At 39.8% G+C, this 22,901-nt stretch overlaps 2 protein-coding genes across 2 annotated transcripts; one reads left to right on the top strand and one right to left on the bottom strand.

The window, feature by feature from the left end:
• Positions 1-2,081: 2,081 nt before the first annotated feature.
• Positions 2,082-9,262, top strand: ggt1b (gamma-glutamyltransferase 1b; the record flags this gene model as incomplete). Its single annotated transcript, XM_080477166.1, has 12 exons — positions 2,082-2,248; positions 2,495-2,625; positions 2,726-2,815; positions 3,089-3,281; positions 3,367-3,527; positions 4,365-4,514; positions 5,776-5,912; positions 6,472-6,659; positions 6,752-6,879; positions 7,172-7,284; positions 8,217-8,330; positions 9,116-9,262. The coding sequence occupies 12 exons, from the start codon at positions 2,082-2,084 to the stop codon at positions 9,260-9,262; spliced, it is 1,719 nt and encodes a 572-aa protein (XP_080333292.1).
• Positions 9,263-11,931: 2,669 nt separating this feature from the next.
• On the bottom strand, positions 11,932-22,592 carry ggt5b (gamma-glutamyltransferase 5b). Its single transcript, XM_080477164.1, has 12 exons — positions 22,306-22,592; positions 20,340-20,467; positions 20,143-20,238; positions 19,103-19,298; positions 17,101-17,261; positions 16,826-16,972; positions 16,081-16,211; positions 14,946-15,133; positions 14,745-14,836; positions 14,521-14,630; positions 14,330-14,440; positions 11,932-14,142 (listed from the first exon to the last, which is right to left on the bottom strand). The coding sequence occupies exons 1-12, from the start codon at positions 22,476-22,478 to the stop codon at positions 13,996-13,998; spliced, it is 1,680 nt and encodes a 559-aa protein (XP_080333290.1). The 5' UTR covers positions 22,479-22,592; the 3' UTR covers positions 11,932-13,995.
• Positions 22,593-22,901: the final 309 nt, after the last annotated feature.

Genomic DNA, 22,901 nt, shown 5'->3' with positions numbered 1-22,901 from the left:
GTTGCATTGCATTCGAGGTGTGAAACAGGGCCCGACTTTATCATTTGTGGAAGTGCTGAATTACTTGGAATCATGTGTCATCTATACAAAATGAACAACCCAAAGCTACTGCTTGGTAATGTTTTTTCACAGATAAGTTTAATTATTGGTGCAGATAAAGGACCTTTCATGAGATGACTGTTTTCTTGGTGTAGTTTCAGAGTCTTGCATTTTGTCTGTGAATATCGTATGTATGTACAGACTGAGTACAGACAAGTGATTGTTTAAGCATGACTGTCATCCCAGTTTTCTGCCTGCGTTTTTAAGCCAAATTAGTAACAAACGTTTATGGCAGCCGGGGTTAAAGTTTAATGACTTTCTGACAGTTAAATATTGAGAAGCTCAGGAACTCTCTTACTAATCATTTTCTCCAGAGGCTCAGAGTGAACAGTCAGCTGCCAAGGCCCGCACAGGAATCAAGGTAAGAGAGAAATTTCTTTCATATGTCTGTGAAGGTAAATGATATAAAAATACAAAAACCCTATTCTAAATTGGAGACATGGGATTGGGTTTAAATCTTACCACAGCTTCTTTTATTTCCATATTCTGGTGATTTTGTAGTTTGAGACGTGATATAATGCCCTTTACTCTTATATAACATTCCATTGACAGACCAAAGAATCTGCATTTAAGAGACTTGAGGGTTTGGAGGTAACATTAAGCTAAACTACTCAAGCTTTCTTTTTCTTTTGTCTTTTTAGCTGCAGAAAGCTCAGACAAGAGGGTACACTGAGTGCCTCCAAGTCACATCATTTCAAATATTTATTCAGAGCTATTCTGCATTGTAATACATGAATCACTCCACCTTACTTTGTTGGAATAACAATTTAAAGAGTTCTTGGCAGGAACAGACCAAATTTCAGTCTTTATAATATGCACTTTTAAAATTTGAGTGGACCTTATTATTTTAAGCATTTATATCCAGAAGGCTATGGCAATTGCTAATTGTTCACTGGAAAATGTCTTTGTGACAGCCTACTATTGTGTTTTGTTTTGTTTTGTTTTTAAATCCAATCATGCTTTTTGCGAACATTATGGTGGGAATAATCAAATGTTTATCTTACTATGTTATTTGGCACAGTTTTAACAGGTGCTAAACAACAACAACAATATTCATTTATTCAATTGTTGGAAAAGTTTATGGGCTACGTGCATTTTCTCTCTATAAAGCTATGTGTTAACATGTATCCCAAAGCTTTTACGATCTGCCTGTGCTGCTGCGCCCGAGGCTTCTCTAAAGAGGCCAATGTAAATCATTCAGGTAGTGAGGATCAGGGTGCTAAAATGATTGGCTTGAACAGGTCAGGTTGAGGTTTCAATGAATGTGATGTTGCTTTCACGTGTAATTCTTCAAAAAGTGTTGACTGACCTTCATCTTAATCATGTAATCTCAACCATATTATTTGAAGATATGCATCCAGTAGCATAATTGTTCAAATATATATGGAAGCAAATGATATACTTTTGCCCGCATGCATTCAAACTTTCAAGATAGCCTCCCCGGGGAGGCGGGGCAATGGCATTACTGCAAAGACAATTTTGAAACAAATTATAGTTATTTTCTCGCATGTTTGCACATGTTGTCACACAACACAAAGATACAAAGACACAAGTTCCTGGGATTAAGGGGAGAGTAGCTTATGTCCTTTTTCTTGGTCACTATTAGGACACCAGCATCTGAGCAACCAGCTGTCAACAAGGCGTTTCGAATGCTCCAACCTGGATTTAATTGGTAGGCATGAACTTGTAACATGTACGCTGTTGTAGCACCTTAACTTAACTGTATGGATGTCTAAATAGGTTAAATGATTTAATCCGGTTTTAGGTTCACAATTTCATTTTTGATAGTGGAAAAAATTTGCAATTTGTTTTTCGCAGCTTATTCGACTTACCTTCATTGAATTATATTTCGAATTGTTAGAGACTACATTACATGTTTCAGGACACTAAACAAAGTGATATGGGTTTGGTTTATGGTGGCACATTGTACAGATGCGTTTCTCTACTTTTAGGTATTGAATTGGTCACTTATCACTGCAATAATGGCGAAGAAGACAGTGATTGTGGCACTGGGTTTGCTGCTCATCGCAGCGGTTGCCACTTTTTGTGGCGTCTACTTTGGTATTGGGAGTCAAAAGCACCCAAGTCAGCAGGGGCACTGGAAAGCAGCGGTGGCAGCAGACGCTGGGACATGTTCAGATGTTGGCAGGTGAGATCTTGTTTCTTTGAGATGAGTTTTATTATGCTCAAATGTACATATCAGTCTATGCAAACCTACAGAGTAATCAAAGAGATTCCACACATAATCACATACATAAATTTAGCAGAATAACGCGCTTTATTTATTTCGCTCTCTGCCTACACAGTCTTAGGATCTTAAGTGTAAAACAAATCTACACCTCTTCACTTCCTCATGTGTGTTTGAATCCTTTTTTTTTTTTTTTTCTAACCATAGAGACATGCTGCTGAAAGGGGGGTCTGCGGTGGATGCCTCTATAGCTGCTTTACTGTGTGTTGGATTGATGAATGCTCACAGTATGGGCATAGGAGGAGGGGTTTTCTTTACCATCTTCAATGCAAAAACTGGTACACTTTTGCCAACAGTTCCATCCAAGAGCCCAACGTTCACGTCGAATTTTTCTGACCATCAGAAGTCCTTAAATTCAGTTTTGTGATCTTTACACAGGAAAAGCTGAGACCATCAATGCCAGGGAGGTGGCACCACTCAATGCGACGAAGAACATGTTTAAGAACAGTACATCGTTATCTCAGAAAGGTAATTTTTAACCGGCGTCATTGGGCATGTGTAAAAGTGTAATCAAGCTGCTAACACATTAACAGTGCCGGACAACTGATGTTGAAACACAAACAGACAAAATTTTTGTTGTTAAGCTGTATGGTACTTTGCTCAAAGAGTTATAAGTAAAGTCTCAGAAAAATATTAATCACATTGCAGAATGTACAGAATGATTACTGATGAGTACTGGTGTCCTAAAATGAAGTAGAACTATTCAGTGTGAGCACAACCATCTGTTTAAATGGCTTGTAGGAGGGCTGTCCATTGCTGTGCCGGGGGAGATTCGAGGTTATGACTTGGCACACAAACGACATGGGAAACTACCTTGGAGGGACTTGTTTCAGCCGAGCATTGCTCTGGCAGAAAAAGGATTTCCTTTAGGAAGGGCACTGGCCACGGCTCTGTCCAACAAGAGGGACACGATCCTGAATGACACAGCTCTGTGGTGAGAAGCAGAAACCAATTATCGGTTATGTCTGATTATATTGTTGACTGGTGTCCTGAAAGTATATATTCCTCTGTTCTCCCAGTGAAGTGTTTTGCGGGAAAAATGGTGACGTTCTCAAAGAAAATGAAACCATCAGATTTCCCCAGCTGGCAAAAACCTACAGAAGAATAGCCGAAGAAGGACCTGATGCCTTCTACAAGGGAGAACTGGCTCAGAACCTGGTGAATGATATTCAGGCAGCAGGTAGTATTTCTACAATCTTCTAAGATCCCATGTAGAGTCTTACATCTCGGTTGTCAAAGTATGGGACGGGCTCCAACTGAAGAATGAATCACAAAAATATGAAATAAGGGGATGGCAGCCTTTGAACTATTTGTTAACTTTTACAATGTAATGGAGCTTTTGTTCAAAAACATTGGCCTGTAATAGTGTAAGAGATGCAATGTTAAAGATGCCGACTAGTTCTAAAGTCCTTAAAGTAACACAAGAAGAGTTCTGTGGTTTAATGGCTTTGGATCAAAACAGCTGTAAAAAATAGTAACTCATATTGTAAAAAAGATTAGATTACAAAGATTAGATCTGGCATCCAACCAATTAGATCTGGCATCCCCTTTGTTAAGGGAAACCAACACCACTTATCATGAGACAAAGCATTTGAGAGAGTTTTCTATTTTGAAATCCCCTTTGTTAAGGTAATTTACAATGTGTAGAAATGTTTAGTCTCTCATCAAGTTACGTTATGAATGCTGCTTTATCAGCAATACAGTAGGTTTGGTCTAACTGACTTCGAAGTAGAACAAGCCCAGTGTAATAACATCATTGGTTGAGATTCCAGTTTGATCGTTTATTGTTGAATAACAATAAACAATCAAACTGGTGGTGGTGCTAGAGTATCTATTTCTGCAGACTGCGTTATCTTTGGAATATGAATATATAAAGTATATTCATATCTGAATTCACATGTAGCCTGTATGCAGACACTGTCTACATGTGCAATTTCTAGGCTGAGGAGAAATGGAATTATCAGTTCTTTCCAAGTGTGCATTTGCAGTGTTCGTCAATTCATGTTTCCATGTTTAGGCGGTATCATTACATTGAAGGATCTGGAGGATTATACGCCTGTCTTGGATGAGACCGATTTGAGGATGAATGTGGGGGAGTACACCATGGCGGTTCCCTATGCCCCCGCTAGCGGCCCTGTGCTCGCACTGATATTAAACATCTTGAATGGTAAGCCTTGATGCCTTGTCCAAAAAAACATCCCGAGTGGGAGACAATGTTCTTTAATGCAAGCGTGCCTTCTCTTCCACAATCACTCTCACAGGATGGACTCTGCTGTAAGCACTGTTGATCCGCTGCGGTTTGAATCCACTCTTGAAATAAATAAAAAAAAACTTTTTGATTTAAGGTTACATTGAACTGCTTCAACAAAACTGTAAGACACAAGGCTACTTAATTTGGACTCTGTCAGAAGCAACAAATCTAATTCAAGGTATAAACAAGACAATGTAGAATTTGTTCCCACCAATGAACTTGTCATTTTCTCATTTGAGTTGTGCAAATGAACAGGATGACTTGTTGAATGCAAACAGATGGTGCCTCAAAACCACACAAAGCACAGCGACTGAAGCAACATCAAGTAGGGATTCAGCTTTGTCTAATTTAGGGAGTGAAGCGAAAAACCACGAGGGAACTGCTCTGCAATCATGACAGGAGGACTTTTGTTTTATTAGAGTAATTAAGATCCAAAGGTAAATGCAATCTGTGCCTTCACACCTGAGAAGCTTTAAGTCTGATCAGAAAACGTAATGAAGATGTCGCTTATGAAATCAGTCCAAACATTTATCTTTCCAATGTGAATCATCTGTTGGATCTTCTCCTTCTGTTGCCTTGTCATAGACTTAAACACAAGCCATAAAATCCAAACTGCTGGTCTGTGAAGACACTGTCTCACTGCTTCAGCTCCTCCTCAGTACACTGACTATGTCTGCCTCTGAGGATTAGTTGAGAAACTTCCTTCTCAAGTAATTAATCTCCTCAAACCTATCCTTTTCTCTGACTGGCCGCCCACTCACAGTACACCCCTCCGCCCCCACACACACGCACACACACTCTAACACTAATCTCAGCAATTTACCTCTAATTGGACACAGTCGAAGGGTTGTGTGACATGGAACACACATTTTAGTCACTGGCAAAAAAATTCCCATCCTTGTGATTTACCGTGACTCCTGTCTCTGTCCGACAGCTGAAACCCATCAAACCAAAACCCTCCTGTTCCACCAGCTTCCCTGTCGTCTCCTCCTGTATCTGTCAGCTCAGGCTAATACCCCGGATCTGCTCACAGCCTCATCTAGGCCAGATACAAACACAAGAACAGTCCAGATTATGTCCGTTTTATCTCTGTCACTCCTTTATGTCCACAGAATCCCACAAGGCCGCCAGGTGAGGCTGTAGTTCAACAGATCTTCCTTTGCTGTGTTCTGAACAGGTTACAACTTCACCTCAGATAGTGTATCAAGCACTGAGAAAAAGATCCTGACCTACCATCGCATCTTGGAGGCTTTTCGCTTTGCTTATGCAAAGAGGACCTTGCTCGGAGATCCTGCGTTTCTCAACATAACAGATGTGAGTTGCTTGCCAATTTTTTAGAAGTTGAGGGAATTATCTTCCTATTCGAAGGAGGAAGTTAGTGTACGATCTGTGACAAATGGGAATCTGATCAAGTATGTGTTATGTGTTAACTATGACATGGCTGCTTGATCTGAATTCCTCAACTGCAAAGTGTACCTCCCACAGGTGTGGTCATCCGCAGAAGTATTTGCTCTTGAAAAGACATAATTTTAAAATGATACAAGTTGGACAGTTTGTATCAGACTAATTTGTATGAACACATCAAAGCTGTAATCGTACTGCCTCGGTACTGTCAAATAAAATAAAGAGCATTCACTGTTTTGACAAATAATAGTTTGTAGTAGTTGAAAAAACAAAGATTGACTGTCCATTTGCTCTTATAGCAAATACAATATACAAGCAAAAATATTTATTCCTATTAATCTGTATCCTCCAACACAAATTAAAAAAACAACTTGCTATTGGTGATTCAAAATATTCTAATATGTGAATGTATGGCAAATGGTATACTTTCCAATATTTGATAGTAATAATAAAAAATCTCTCCTATCAGCTGGTTCAGAATATGACTTCCCAATCATATGCCAGCATCCTTCGTGACAAGATTACGGATAACACTACACATCACGTCAACTACTATGACCCCGAGTTCTACCTGCCAGAAAATCACGGAACGGCCCATTTGTCTATCGTGGCAGAAGATGGGAGTGCAGTCGCCGCCACCAGCACCATCAACCATCAGTACGACGCCCAGATTCACTCCAAACATCATATTCCATCAGTCTCATGCTTGCAACTGGCATTATGTTTTAATGGTTGGTGTTTTCTTGCAGTTTGGGTTCCAAAGTCATGTCAAGGTCAACAGGGATCCTTCTCAATAACGAGATGGATGACTTCAGTTCCCCGTTCATCACAAATGGATTTGGCGTTCCTCCTTCACCATCCAACTTCATCAGACCCGGTAAGATTATTAAAACATTTGCATTAATCTACATGGAAACTATACACACTGGAGAGGCTCTCAGAGCCAGTAAAGCTGTCACATAGATAAGCTTTTCAGCTGAAGAATAAATCAAAGGTCACTTAGATACCAACCTGTCCTTATGAGAACTGTAGATTGTGATCTTGGTTATCAATTCACATTTTTTTTATTTAGATTAGATTAGATAACAATAGATGGACAAATTGGAACTTATAAATTCTTGTTAGGGTTTACATTACAAACTGATTTCATGCTTAAACTGTGTTTAAAGGGAAAAGACCCATGTCTTCTATGTGTCCAACCATCCTCTTTGACAAAAACAACGTGGTTAAGATGGTGGTTGGAGGCTCAGGAGGAACGAAAATCACAACTTCCATTGCTCAGGTAAGACTAAGACAGATTCCTGATTCGCATTTACATTCAGAGTGCAACATGTTGGTCTATTTACCCACCACCACCACCACCACCAGTTGGCTGATAAAACAGATCAAACAAAAGTATTTCCAAATTTAGGTGAAGCCGGGCTGTCAGCTATGTATTGTAATGTATAAAAAGGCCATATTATACAGCTTTGCAACACTTTCACATGGGTCTCATTGGTCCAAAAACATTGTATTCAAAGTTTTTTGCCCCAAATCCAGCTTTTACTTGATTCTCAGCCATTTCAATATTGAATCATATGAGTGGCATTCAGAATCTGCTGTGTCTGTGTGAGCTGGACTGTCTCCGCCCACACATGCCCATCTTAGGAAGAGGAGGAAGTACTTCCTCTTGTGGTGCCATGTGCTTGAGCAGAGCTGCCAAAATTATGGGAGGGTCAAAGGGAGGGCCTACCTTGATTGGGATTGGCTAAACCCCAGATGACACTATATAGGGTTTGATTTCTGATTGGCTCGTTGGAGCACACACTTTTAAAAAATTGAAATAAGCCAGGGAGGGAGATGACATACTTTCTTCACTTCTGGGGCATCATTCCCAGGTATGAGGATGCATATTACTGTTGGAAAACCATTAGAGAGTGGATTTTACATAATATCTTTAAGTTTAACTAGAGGCGACTATACACTTTGTAAATTTGGCCGCCTCAGTTAAAAGATATGTATTGGTAACGATATCTTTGATCATGGTATAAAACCTTGGATCTTTATTCGGAAAGTAAACATTTCACAACCCCCTTTTCCTATGAGCCAGGGCAAAAACAAACAACACAGTATCATACCTTTTAGACAAATGTAGTTCTGAACAGCTTTTTAAAAAAAATATATATATATAATTTGGCTTTCATCATGATGTTTGAGATGTTTGTTACTTTGCAGGTGATTCTCAACGCGCTGTTCTTTGACTACAATCTGGAAAAAGCTGTGTCTGACCCAAGGGTCCACAACCAGCTGAGCCCCAACACCACTGTAGCGGAGCCCGGCTTTGACAAAGTGAGTGTCACAAACAGCAAACAACGTAGAAATATGCAACTAAAAGACTGGTATTGTGGTGTTCAGGGAGACCATCCCTCATCCAAAACCCCAGCATACACTGAATCCTTATAGCATGTCCATGACTGGCGGGCGCACTTCATTATGTTTACCTTCAGGGATCAATACTCTGTAACAACAGGGAGAAAATATTCCAACACTGTTATGCCTACAGTGTGTCTGGTAATCTGCCTAAAGGGGCTGTAAAAGTTGAAGAGAAGTAATTTTACAAGACAAAGAGTGCTATTTGGACAATGAGCAATAGAGATAAGAACATGCTTGACTGGCAAATCTGTTCTTCAATACCAAGCAATACTTAAAAGCTGAATTGTCTGTTTGGATTTGGCTAAAAAGATCTGGTAATTTCAGCTCTGCTGCTCATCCCACAAATGCACTGTCCTCACGAATGTTTCATTATTTAAGAGTGATGTACGATTTGTTGCCAGGAACCATTGTTACAGAAAAGAATAAATCTACCAAGCACATATTTGTGAACTCTTTTGTGCCATGTTTTTCAATAGATACTACTGGTTCTCTTGTCAGCTCTTGCTGTCTAATCAACCGTCTCCCTCTCCTCCTAAACAGCAGATAATTTAGCTCCTTGTGACTCAGTTAGGACTTACAGTACATGTAGAAACAAGAACTGTAATGTCAAAACAATTATAAAGCGTTTATGCAGAGTACATAGTGGTTCCGCGTTTTTGCACAAAGTCATCGTATCTTCAAAGGCGTTTTGCTTTTCACAGGACGTCATCGAAGGTTTGGCAAATAAGAACCATGTGACAGAGTATCTCAAATCAACGGGAGCTGTGGTGCAGGCCATCGTTCGTCACAAAGAGGGACTCCATGCTCAGTCAGATCCTCGCAAGTGGGCGCATGCAGCAGGTTACTGAGTCATAAACATCCTACGATTTTGCGGAGAGCCTATGGTTGTGTGAACCATGACACCAGTGCTACAGTCCTTAGAGATTAGAAACTTCAAGCTGACAATGTTTGTTTCTGGCACCGGATGTTCTGTTCTTCGCTTTGAAAGATGTGCACATCGTTCTTAAAACACAGCGCCTCGGCTGAATCTACTGAAATAATGTTACCTCAACATGTAGTGTAATTAACACATTTTGAAAACATTGCTTGTCATTGGAGGATAGACTCAGTTTTGTTGTTGTTGTTCTTTGTTTTTTTTGTTTTGTTTTGACTGATGTATGCAAAAAAAGTACCTGAAAATGTGGAAATCTTTATCTGTGAACACAATGTTCTCACAGGCAGTCATGAGCTGTTATATTTACGAGGCTTTCTTTTGTTCTGAATGCTTACCAGTGTAAAGCCGTTTTAATTGCTCAGCAAAGATCAGATGTGAGTAAGCCTGTAATTAAGGAATTATCAAAGTGGAAAATCTACAAAAAACAAAGAGAGTAGCGCTCAGGATGATTTTCTGTCATTTACATTTCTAATGTATAATACCAGGACCGTTCATTTGAGGTGAGACAGAGATCAGACATGAGCGGCTTTGAAAATGAAGGACTACATCACCTCAGTCCCACGTAATACAGATAATGACTTCAAGTAATTTTTTTTCTCGGCCCATAGTGCAATGGCCTATAATGAACTCATAACAACATTACAGCTGTTGCTGCCCACTGTTACCACTGGGACTCACAGCCGCTCTCCTCAGCTGGATCATAAATGACTTACATAATTACTGAAATGTATGAAATACCATGTTAGCTTGCTGCCTTAGATGACGGGTTCAAATGTCATTAAACTAAGTGGTTTAGTATTCACAATACTCGCCAGATAAATATTTATTTAAAAAAATAAAATAATTTACAACCCTCGTGTAAGTGCTCTCATTCACCCTTTTTAATCATTTTGTTAGATTGACCACCGATTAAATGTATATGTAGAGAGGTTTTTTGTTGTTGTATTTGTCTGTGAGCTGAGCTGCAACTGAAGTTTTCTCTGTTACTGCACATGTGTACAGTTAATAGAATAAAGGAGTGATACTTTATTAATCCCTGGGGCAAATTCTTGAAGTTCTTGGCAGTTTTGTGGCGCTTTACTGGAGTATTACTGTTTGATGAAACTTTATACATTCACTTGTCAGCATTTCCGAGGGAAATATTTGCATTTTATTCTCCACTGACGATATGGCACGACAGATAATATAAGCAGCTTAAAAGGCAACGCATTGTTGAAGATTAAAGTGCTGGTTTCCAACCATTGTGGTGCGGGACGTCTTACAGAAAGCTGTGGGATTTAGTGGAGCTGTTAACAACTGGTAGACATCAGAAATCGGACCTGCACTACACACTACGTTTTGTAAAATGTCACACACCTGAAAGGAATTCCTCCTCGGAAGAGTTCAAGTGATCTGATTTCTCATCAGAAATCTAACATTCAGAATCAGGTTCAAACTTTATTTATCCCGTATGGGCAATTTCTTTGCAGCTTCCCACACACATCTTTTCAAACAGCTACTTATACTGCAAAACACATTTCATTCTTTTTCATAATAATTTTTTTAACTTTAACTCATTGAAGGCATTTACCACATGAACAGTTTCTAAAAGTGAGCTGAAGTCAATATGGACAAAAAGGAGAGCTGGTTTAAGAGGTGCACAGACTCACATTACAAACATCAGTGTTTCTTCAAATATACACTGTATCGGGCCAGTTTCATAGGATTTTCAGATGTGATACCTGGTACCAGTTGCAGACATTATGAAGAACAGGAAGAATAAAAAAAAAAAAAAAAAAGAGCAAATCTCTGCCACACTCGTATTTTTCCTGAAGGCCCAATTAAGCACAGTCTTATTTCTACAGTTATGATGAACTTCCAAATTATGTAACTCCGACAGGCCAATTTACTAACCCTCCAGGCATGAAAAAAAGTTTCTGTGTAAACCATGGTCTATGAGTACTTTTAATTTGATTCATTGCCTTGGAAGGCCTTGTGACAGAAAACAACACATGCTAAAAAGTATCCAAAAACCTCCGTTGAGATAATTTGCTGCATCAAGGACCTTTGTCACTGAGAGTGTGAAGAGTCGTTCCAGGATTATTGAGCTCTTTGAGTGAAAACTCATTAGTGGAGTGGCATTTTCTGCATACTTTAAAATGATCCTTGCTTTAAATGGCTGTTATTTATATAAATAGCATAATATCGTGACAATGAAGCTATGAAGGCACAACCTCCCCAGATTGAGTCATTTGTCATACGACGAAGACAGCGGTGCTTCACACAGACCAAAATTTGCATGTTCTCATAAGTCACATTTTGTGCCCCAAAGGAAATCGGGGCAGAATCTACTTAAGAAATCATCACTAATTCATAAGTTTCTCTTCTCAAACATATCCCATTACTGCTTTCTTTGTCTGCTTGCTGGTTCGAAACAGGGCAAACGGGAAAACCTGCAACTGATTATTGCTGGTCATACTCAAGTAGGAATAAATGATTGAAGAAATGTACTTTGCACTGAAAAGTGTTTTGCTTGTGTGTTTGAAACAGTGATCAGAGCTGTTGGCTGTGAGGGATGCATGAAGAAGATTGGAAACTTGGCTTGTTTGAAACTTCATGTTTTATTGTTATAGCACCCATATTCACAGTTAATCATCATAAAAAGTGGTAATTCATATATATATAAAAACATTTTACCAAAACAAGGTGAGTATAAAAAGACATATTGGTGTCAGATCTTTTCTAAAATCACAGTAAAAGTTGCCTCTGCAAACAGCTGAGAGCAATTCAGTCACTTTAAAGGAGTTTAATGGCTCATCTACAGTAAACAGTTCCCACAAATAATTACACAGTTAAGAAAAACAACATACATACATCTTCTGTGTCATAGAGACCAGGGTAGCAGGGAGCAGTAGTATTTCCCAGCCAACACAGGAATTCACAAACACATCCTCTAATTTCAATCCTGCAGTCAAGCGAAGTCAGCAGTTTGCCCAACAAACGCCTCTGGATTATAGGAAGTACACAGAGTACCTGATGAGATTCCACGGAGGCACACGGAGGCACACGGAGAACAGAAAACGCCACTTAGTTCCTGTGAGGTGACAGTGTAGCACCTGAAAGCGAATGCTTGTATATAATGTATTTCTGTGTTTACAGTTAATATTGTATTCAACTTTAGTTGGTTATTTTCTGTTCTTGTGTTCATGTAGTTAATCATATTGGCCAGCAGGGGGCCGAGTGAAGACTGTATAAGATAAACAGAGCCAGTCAAGTGGGAGAAGAAGATTGGCTTTGGTTTTGGTTTCCGGTGTTGAAGGCGAAGCTGTGTGTGATCCCGTTTGGTTTGATGGTGACTTGATTCTGTACCTGTCCTGCCAGTAGTAAATAAAGTCAACTGATCTTCACGCCACGTCGATGCCGTCTGAGTGGTGTAACAACAGCGCTAATCACTGTTTACCACCCTTAATAATACATTTGTTGCTATTAATGAATCTAGTAAACACAATAGTTAGGAGTATGAAATCCTACCATACGTGACTAGTGAGAGAAACAGGATTACATAATGTGATCCAAACACCGAAACACATTACTGTTGAGTATTTATTCTGTCTGAAATCCAGAAGGAGAGCATGTCAATAAAAGTTATAACGAGGCAAGAGACCTGAGCTGCCAATTGATAAAAACATAATAACTTTAGTCAGGCTTGATTAGAAAGAGAGTAAAAGTGTTTTGACAAACTAAGTCACGACCCTCTCAAGTGCTTATCTGTCTGAGGTTTCAGCATTAAATATTTGACAATTCACTGTTGATATTTGATGCTGACAAAAGTAGTAGAATAATAACAATCTTCAATAATCATCTATCACATGTAGGGGATCAGAGTGCAGTCTGTCCCAGACAACTATGGATGAGTCCCTCGTTCATCACGGGACAGTCAATCCAAAGAGCTGAGACCTTCACCGACAGCACCTTAAAGACCAACTTCTCGCTTCACTTTTGTCCAATAAAACTCACAGTAGGTGTGCATGAAAACTTTCCCAGCCTAAAAATGGATTACTACAGTATCTGGGGCACTCAGTGGAAGTGGTTTTAGCTGCCTGCTGTGATGGTAGCTGTCAATATGGCCATAAAAACAAACTCAGGGATGCATGCCAGATATTGAGCATGTCAAAACATTCTGTGTAGTCTGTCACATCTAATAAATAATCCTATTTCTGTGCTTTTTTCCCCCTTTTACATTTGATTAAAGGCACAAAAATGAAGAATGAGCTTTTTCTTATTTATTGTTCCAACTCCTGAAGCATCTTTTGTTGATTTTCTGTCAAATCTAATGAATAGGCATTGGTAGTTTTACCTTAAAAAAGTTATCCTGATTTGATCCTGTTAACATCTAACTGCTGTTGTATCCCAACGAGTTTGAATTCTTTTCAACCATGTTGCATTGTGCCAAGGCATGAGCAGTTACTCGAGTGGCTTTGAAACTGTCACAATCATTTGGCAATTACCTTCAGGCTGAATTGTCGTTGCTAGACTGTGTTGCTTACCAGCTTCACACAGGAAAACTTCAGCATTTTTGTTGCTGCGTGACATTCACTGGTTCTAAAGGCCAAAGGTTTTGCCAGTATTAATTTCAGATTTTAGTGGGAAAGTCAAGTGTCCATGCGGTCAGTATCCAGCTGACGCTCCCATCTTCCTGCTGTCGGACACGGCCCCGATGCAGCCGTTGTCTGTTTCAACTGCATTGACCACATTGAGAAAGTATTTCCACCTCCCACCGTTGTGGCCGAGACCTCGGAGACGGTCCGCCACAGACTGAAGACACAAACATGAACACATTAATACCTTTTACCTTGAAATTCCTGAAGTGATAACAATGAGATCAAATCTGACTTTGTAGGATTATAACCGGAGTCTGAATCCAGTGCTATAAATAGCAAATTTAATCAAAGATGAGGGAATAATGACGTAATTTGAGTACAGCACCAAAAAAATGCCTCACCTCGTTGAAACCAGGCTCAAAATTCACATTGTTCTGTGAATCCACAAACACTATACGAGCTTGAATGGCATCTTTTAGGTCCATTCCCAGCCACAGGTGATTAACTAAGGACTAGAACATTAAAGGAGAGTTGTGTAAGCAAACAAACAATGACGCAAACAAACAAAAAAAGTAAATAATAATTGAGTTACCAGAGCCACTGATGTGGTAATCAGGCTTCCTCCTGATCCACCGATCACAAGGATTCTCCCAGACGTTGACTCCAGAATCACAGGAGTCATGGAAGATGGAGGCTGTTCACCTGCGTAAGATAACAATCACAGCGCGCATCAGACAGAAAACAGACCGAATGGCTGTGGTGCCTGATTCAATGAAACCATAGTTTGAAAGGAAATGTTTATGACCGTGACTTTACCTGCCCTCAGTGTGTCCACTCTGCCGCAGAAGTCAGCCAGCTCATTGTTGAGAATGATGCCAGTTCGTGGAGAGTAAACAGCTCCTCCGAATCTACACAACAAAACATACAAACGTAGATTCATGCAATAAACAGATATTATATTACAATTTATTCATGATTATTTTTTTCTTTTCTTTTCTTTGTTTGTTTTATGCTCACAGTTGATTTATTGTGCTGGTGGCTGAAACTGCCAGTCCATCTTCATCCAGGACAGACACATGTGTCGTCCCAATGTGGTCCGAGACGGGATCGATGTTGTTGTAGTAAGAGTTGTCAAAAGTGCGATTTGATGAAATCATCTCTCTGATGCGCTTGATAAACGAGGGGTCAATCAAGTGGGCAGCACTCTGCAAAGAAGAATATCATTAGATATCCAAAAATAATGTAATGCTGCTGTGTAGTTTTAACATTTAAAAAAAAAAACGTTTTCCCCTTATTTTACAGAATGTTCTGTAGACTGTTTACGTATGTTAGTGGGTACACTGAACAAAAATATAAATGTAACATAATATGAATAATTTTCTAAATTTTTCACAAGCTAAACTCAAAGCTCTAAGACTTTTTCTATGTACATAAGAGGCTTATTTCTCTCAAATATTTTTCACAAACGTGTCTAAATCTGTGTCAGTGAGCACTTCTTCTTTGTAATCCATCCACCTCACAGGTGTGGCATATCGCGATGTTGACTAAACACCGGGATTATTGCACAGGTGTGTCTGAGGCTGGCCGCAATCAAAGGAAGGACACTCTAAAGTCCTGCTGTCTCGTCAGCATCTTGGGTCATTCATTCATTCCCCTACAAAAGTCAATTTTATAGTAGTTCAGCCAGGTTAGTTTTTGGTTACACTAACCAGCAAAATCATCGGAAAACATAATTTTAGTCGCATTAAGTCAACAGAAAACATTTTACAAAATCACCAACATATGTAATGTGTTTGCATTGAGCTGTCTTTTTACACAAACATCTAAAATGTAATAAGACTTTGCTCTTATTTTAACTGTCTACACAACTACAACACAACTACAACACGTCATGGACTGTCGTGAATTTTAAAAAAGTGTTTTGCTTATATAAAGCTGTACAAGGAAACAAGGCTGAAGACAAGAATTCTTGATGATACACACAAAACAATAAAAACCAACAGACACTGAAACGCTCAGCAAATTGCAGAGTTGTACCCAGTGCAGGTTGTGAGTTCATTATACTGTAACTGCGTTTTCCGACACATGCTCTTATCCTAATCATGTGACTTTTGTTGTAGTTTAAATAGTGAAAAGAGATTTAGATACCAACCTTCTCACGGTTAAAGCTTGGATCACGTACGTTCTTCTTTTGTCCATTTGCAAATTTTGCTGCCTCTATATAATGATGGTACATCTGAATTTTCTTGTCACCAACGAGCGAGTCTGGAGTCAATGAGAATCCTGCAAAATAAAACAAGAACAAACAACAGGCGTTGATGTAACTGTGACACACAAGATGTTCTGTTTTCTGTTTTTGAGCATTAATAGTATTTTAACATAAAACACTTCTTTGCATTATTGCAGTGGCTCACTGGAATGTTTTCACGAGTAGTAATGTGCAGAGCAATACAAGACTGATGCGTCCCATTATAAAATATTGACACTTATAATTTCAATTGTGCTGGTTCTGGGATCAATTCATATGTAAATAAAAATCCATGGACATAAGTGTCATGAATGGCACTTTTACAAGACTTTTTGTCATAGTTTGTGAGGGCTACTATAGAAACCGCCTCACAGTAGTGAAAACTACAGCTGTGCAAATGCAGCATACAGTTGCACATACATCATCAAGTCAGAAGCAGAGATACAGCATCCTATTCCTGTGATGCGTGTGCAGAACGAATACCAAATATTAAAATTGCATTCATGATCCCCCAATTTTAGCTGTTTGCTCAGTGGTTTGGTGTCGTGGTGCATGGGCTATATCAGTCTGCACAAGATGAGACTGGAAATGGAGTCATGGCACGTGACTAGTCATCACAAAATCACACCAATTAACAGTCACATCAAACCTTTCATGATTTGGAGAATGAAGGCGAGCAGAGCGCCTCCAGCAGGTGGCGGAGGGACGTGCATCTGATAGTCTCCCAGTGGAACGGTCCAGGCCTCCTGTACCTGAACCCGGAAGGATTTCAGGTCCTCCATTTTTAAGGTTCCACCTAAGATAGACATACAGATTATTGATTGACTGTAAATGCAAGTATAATGTTTCACTCTAATAACAAAAAGCTGAAATTCTTCCTTAGTTATGCATCCCCAAGCTTGTCTGTGTTGAAAGAGGACCAACCTGCGGCTCTTATGTCTTGAATCAAGTCTTGTCCTATCTTGCCATTGTAAAAGGCATCTGCCCCTTTCTGTGCGATGGTTTCCATGGTTTCTGCAAGTTTGGGAAACTTCAGGACGTCTCCCTTTCCCAGAACAGTTTTGTTCTTGTTGCACAAAATTTCACTGATAGAAAAACAACAACAAAAGAATGGACACAAGCATTTAATTACATAATCAACAAAGTGGAGGAAAGAAAGAAAGAAAGCTCAGACATTCAAACAATAAGTCACAGCTGTTCTTACAGCGGTCCTAAGAATCTGTCCGAGCTGAAGATGCTGTAATGAATCAAATGAATCAAATTGCTCCTGAAAGCAGCTCAGCTCTGACCTGCATTTATAAAAGCTATTTCAAAAGCTTCAATTAATGGGAAAAATTTAGAGCTGCACTTTACTCAGCAGAATTTTTAATGACTGTTTGTTTGTATGTCTGACTTGAAAGAAGCTCATATCGAAATGTATTAGTAATAACACATAGAATGTTTCATTGTAAATGGTTCACAAACTTGTTCTTGCCACTGTAAGTTGATGCCAAAGAGAAGCAGGAGAGGATTCAACTTGTTCAAATTTGGTCCTTTTTGTTTTCAACTTGACTGTGGACTGTATAAACACACTGACATTGATGATTATTTATGTCTTACTACTTTAGGGGTTTAAAGGAATCTCATTGATCTTTTTTACAAATACAGAAGGCACTGCAGAGATGGTGTGTTTATATCCTCAGGGTACTTTTGAGGCTTTTTACGATCTCATGTAACCTAAACATTTATGGCCTCCGCTTTGCATTTATTCCTCAAACTGAGAATGTCCTAATTGTTCTTCCTGATCAAACGTTTTTCAAAATTTCCCCAACTTCACCAAACACTGGACATCGGTAGATTATGGAAAAGCAATGAGATCACCAGACATACAAAGTACAAGGCGGCTCTAACATCAAACACGAAAACAACGACAGCTTCAGCACTTCCTATGACCAGCAGTTGTATCTGACATCAGGCTCAAGTCTCAGTCGTGTGTGTGAATCCCACAGGAATACAAGAAATTCATCAATTTGCGTCAACGTCCAAACAGTGTGAAAGTTATGCTACTGAAGAGCAATGTTTACGCCTTGATAGTATCAACACAATGTATTAGAGGATCAGCCAAATAGCCGATGACCGGCCCCTGACCTCCCGGTTCCTCAGTCTCTATAAAAGGCAGTGTGACTCATAATCCTTTGAGCTGCATCAAAAGGAAGTCTGGATAAAGTTCACCCAAAACAAGACTCATTTATGGACCCTTGTTATCCCGGAGCTGATTGACTCACATACTCAAGACACCACCAGAGGCGATCAAACCAAAGAGCTGCAATCGGAAAAAAAGGGGGAAAGAGGCAGCCACAAACATATATTTTATTCCCTTCTATTCTCTTTCCAAGGCCCTGAATGGCTTCTTAGAAATCAGCCAAATGTTAAATCAGGACTGTCTGACTAAGACCTGCACTGCACAATTAACCGACACTCGGGCTCCTTTCTGGCTCATGAACATGTAAAACTGTGATGTCTGTGCAACCTGAACTACACCTTTCCAGGCTTTCGGTAACAATTTTGCATAGAAGAAAAAAAAGAACCCTAATCCTTCCAAGCCAGTGAACCCTGCTTCTGAAATGTTATGCTAGAAACAACTGTCTGCACTGCTCTGCTATCATATCAAGCATGGCAACTGGGCCAAACTATTATGCAATGTGTAGAGGGATGAATTCCCCGAGTCAATTGTTAACCAAGGGGTTACGTAAAACGAGCATGAAATAAGTTAATGCATATGCAATTATGGGAAACGCCTTTGATTTAGGATCTATGCAGCAACAGCAGCATTAAAATGATGGCATCTGTAACAACCTCATTAATTTCTTTTATAGAAATCTTTTTTTCAACATGATTAAATTTATGGTCCTTAAGACAGTTTGCCAGTAAGAGTGAGGAGCTGTACCAGAGAGATGACTTTTCCACGTAGCCTTTCACAATGTCAGACTTCATGAAGTTTCCCAAATAGACTGGCATGGGCATGCCTTCCCTGGCCAGCTGGATAGTTGGCTCGAACAACTTGGCCCAGGGCAGCTTCCCATACTGTTTATGAAGTTCCTCATAGCCCAGCAGCTCTCCAGGAACGCCGATCCACTGGGCACCTTTGAGGTGCAAAGATGAAACAGAGCAGCTGAATTAGATGACATTTGCGAACCAGCTATCCACAGTTTATGTGTTTTCACCCGTAATTATTGACCATTTTTCATGACACAATGAAAATGCCTTTTACGTAACAAATGTCCCAAAGCTCTAATCTCCTAATAAAAGTCTCACAATGGGTTAACAACACCATAAACGTAATGGTTAGCAGGTAACTCTGGCTGTGGAACTGAAGGTTTATGATCCATGATTTTAATCTCTCTCAAGAATGCTCGTAGATCTTGCAGATAGGCTTTCTGTCTGATGTCAACTACTTCCTCTAACCCAACCAGTACAAGCAGAAAGTTCCAATCTGGATCTATTAGAGTTCTTTTCCTCCCCTGGCCTGGATTCCTCTTAGGATATGGATTTTGATGCAATATGAATAGAACTGGATTGACCTGAGGCCAGCATGGTGGAGTAATGGTTGGTAGTCTCATCTCATCCTGGAGTACATATACAGCAGAGTAGATGATGGTTGAATGGATTACATTGAAACTTTTTTTTTTTTTTTAAAGCTCAAAAGTAACAAGTTCAACATCTCCTGTTTGTATGGATGTGATGTCTGGTTTATAAACAGGCCACAAACTACATTAACGCGTACTTCTTAATAGCAAGTACAATGTATGTTAATGTGTAAGGATGTCTTAAGTTACTGAAATTGATACAAAGGTTAGTAAATGAGAATTCAGGGTTTGAAGGAATTTAATATATTCAATGTATTTGGGTCCCAGGAAAATATATTTGTAAGTAAACACTTTGAATTTGTGTAAAAAGAAGAAGAAGAAAAAAGAAGAAGAAACCTACCAGTGGACAGCCTGAATGTACTTGGACAGTCATTTAACAGGGTGGGTTTGAATGACTTTGGGACAGTCTCTCTGAAGTTAAAGACTTGGACGCCCCCTAAAAAAACAAAGAAAGAAAAAAAAAAGTTGGATTTTTCTTTTGTGCTTTAGAGCAAACAGAGCTTAGCAGAAAGAACGAGAGGACAGCAGAGGACTCGCCTGTCTTATTCCTCACAGTTACAATGGACCCTCCTCCGATGCCCATGCTCTGAGGATTGACCACCGACGTGCACAGAAGAGCTGCAATGGCGCCATCTACTGCTGATCCCCCTTGGAGTAGCATGTTCCTGGAAAAAGTCATTTTTATTATCTTCATTTATGGGAACTGTGTGAACACATGCTCAGACTCTCTCTCTCTGTCCACCCCCTACATATTTGCCCACCCACAAATCCACATTTCTTTTTTTATTAATTGCTGAATGAGATCAGAACGGGATTCTTTTTTTTAAAGTCATCAAAGTACTGCTAGTGTTGCCAAAAGGCAAGTTTGAACTATGTACTGATGCTCAGTGTCGAAATCAGTCTCAATGCCAGGAAGTCACCAGGGCACTTTTATATACTTAACTCAGAAGGTAAAGTGAGATATATCAGCACTTTTCAAACGGTTGTTCAACTAAATCAAGAGACACAACAGGACACATCAGCTTAAGTCCAAGCTGTCACTTGAAGTCCTGAATGGGTCTTTTCACTGAGAAGTTGGCCCGAGATTAGACGTGTTCACTGAGTGACTTGAGAAGCTTGTTTTAGGAATGTTTGGCTTCTGCTGAGGTCAAGCCAACTCAGAGTCTTTCATGACTGGGAAAAGGAAAGAGAGAGAAAGACAAAGAAACCTCGTGCATTGATGAATACAACGAGATGAGAATTTTCATTCAAATAATTAGTTTTGCAGCAGTTTAGCTCATGATATCATTCTGACCAAACACACTGCCTGGGTTTCTGAATCTGAAAGTCTGGGCTTGTTCTTAAATATCCTCTCACCAGGCTGCCTGTTTCCCCACTGCAATCTCTGCCACTGTGACCTGAACACATTCATTGTTTCTGCCGTGACCCGAGAAATAAACCTCTCACAGATTTTGGCAGAGGACAAAAAGAAAAGAAAACCTCTCTTTACAACTGAGAACAATGAGGCAGAAACGACATCCAAAACACATTGTCAAGAGAGAAAAAAATACCGTCACCTATTTTTTTTATATTTGGACCTGTGATGATAGATTGATTTAGTCCACATTGTTGTTAACCACCAGGCAAATAACTGCTTCAGGCAGTGAATCAGGAAGAGTGAAAGAAAGGCAAGGCATGGCAAGTTTGTTTATATAGCACCATTCAGACACGGGAGGCAATTGAAAGTGCTTTTAAATAACCTGAACATACATGAAAATAATACATGAAAGGAAGAGTTGTGAAACATTAACATTAAGAAAAGTAACAGCTGGCACACGGGCCTATCTTAACAGTAAGTTAGATAGCTTCTTTAATAGTAAACTTCCGTCAACACTGATGTAAACCATAATCTAAATGAGCTGACAGCTATTTACACAGGTGCTGAGCAAAGAAACCAAATGCTTCTTTATCTTGTTTTCATAGTCTGGGGGGTCAGAGTACTTCATAACATATAGTAAATAAGAGATGCATTCAGGCCTGAGACTGAAGAATCTCAAATTTAACACAATGTCACTTCCTATCATAAAGAATGAAATTGGCTGGGATATTTAGACTTTTGTCCCACATCCAGTAAAAAAAGTTAGAAAAGGATCAACAAGAGGTGAGGAGAAGTCCTCTCCTCACAGTATTATCTCTATTCTTCAGACGGAGCCTACCAAATCTCTTAAACTGCTTATAGCATTGCTCACTTCAGCTGTTTTACCTCGCCCTCATGAGCAGGAAGGTGCAGCCTGCAAGTAGGCTGCCAACACTGACGAAAAAACACAGCAAAACACTGAGAATAGGGAAACATGCATTGCCCAAACTTGGTCAAATTAACCTGAATCTGTGGGGTTACAGCATGTATAAGCAGTCTACATTTATTTCAAGAAACTTTACAGATTTCCCGGGAATCTGCTGTGGGATTGAAAGTTGAAGTGAATTCACATGCAGACTAGATGCAGGCTGTCAGCAGGAGACTTACCTGCCAATCTCGGAACACATTAGTGAGTCTGCAGAAACAGCTGCATGTCTGAAACTGCCACTGGAGCAACTCCTGACAGCGAGTGAAGCGATGCACAGAGCAACGAGGGCAACCGTGCAAATGATCCCGACAAGAATAAAGCAGCCCACCAGCAGAGGCTTATATTTCGCCATTGAACTTGGAGAAGAGTGACTCTTTGTGCCTCCGGACCTGTTGCTGCTGCTGCTGCTGCTGCTGCTGCTGCTGCTGCTGCTGCTGCTGCTGCTGCTGCTGCTGCTGAGAGCGATCAGTGCGCACACACGCTCATTCAAATCTGTCTTATCCTCAGCGGGGGCTTCCCCCTCCTCCTCCTCCTCCTCCTCCTTTTACTACTGTGCTCCAGAAGTGAAAGTAAACAGCCCCAAAGACTGAATGACTGGACAGCACAGAAGAACCAAAAAGAACAAACCTAGGGAAAAACCCCAAATGGGGTAATTCCCAGGAGAGTTGGTTTAGTTATATGGCTGGAATCTAGTGTGAGCAAGGCAGTGTGTATCACTTCCAGGCAGCTTAACACTTATTTGGAGGTGAAATATTACGTCATTTTTGCGCAACAT

Source organism: Lipophrys pholis, assembly GCF_963383615.2.
Source record: "Lipophrys pholis genome assembly, chromosome: 12".
NCBI lineage: Eukaryota > Metazoa > Chordata > Actinopteri > Blenniiformes > Blenniidae > Lipophrys > Lipophrys pholis.
Note: the sequence above shows the minus strand (reverse complement) of the source record. Positions and strands in the feature narration are given on the sequence as shown.

What these genes read in the sequence shown, in the direction of transcription:
- ggt5b (XM_080477164.1), bottom strand. Translation starts at nt 22,478, where the DNA reads ATGGCGAAATATAAGCCTCTGCTGGTGGGCTGCTTTATTCTTGTCGGG. An exon ending in GTGGAAAAGTCATCTCTCTG is followed by an intron (nt 17,262 to 19,102) that starts GTACAGCTCCTC and finishes TTTTTCTATCAG; the next exon opens with TGAAATTTTGTGCAACAAGA. An exon ending in TTACCACATCAGTGGCTCTG is followed by an intron (nt 14,441 to 14,520) that starts GTAACTCAATTA and finishes TTAATGTTCTAG; the next exon opens with TCCTTAGTTAATCACCTGTG.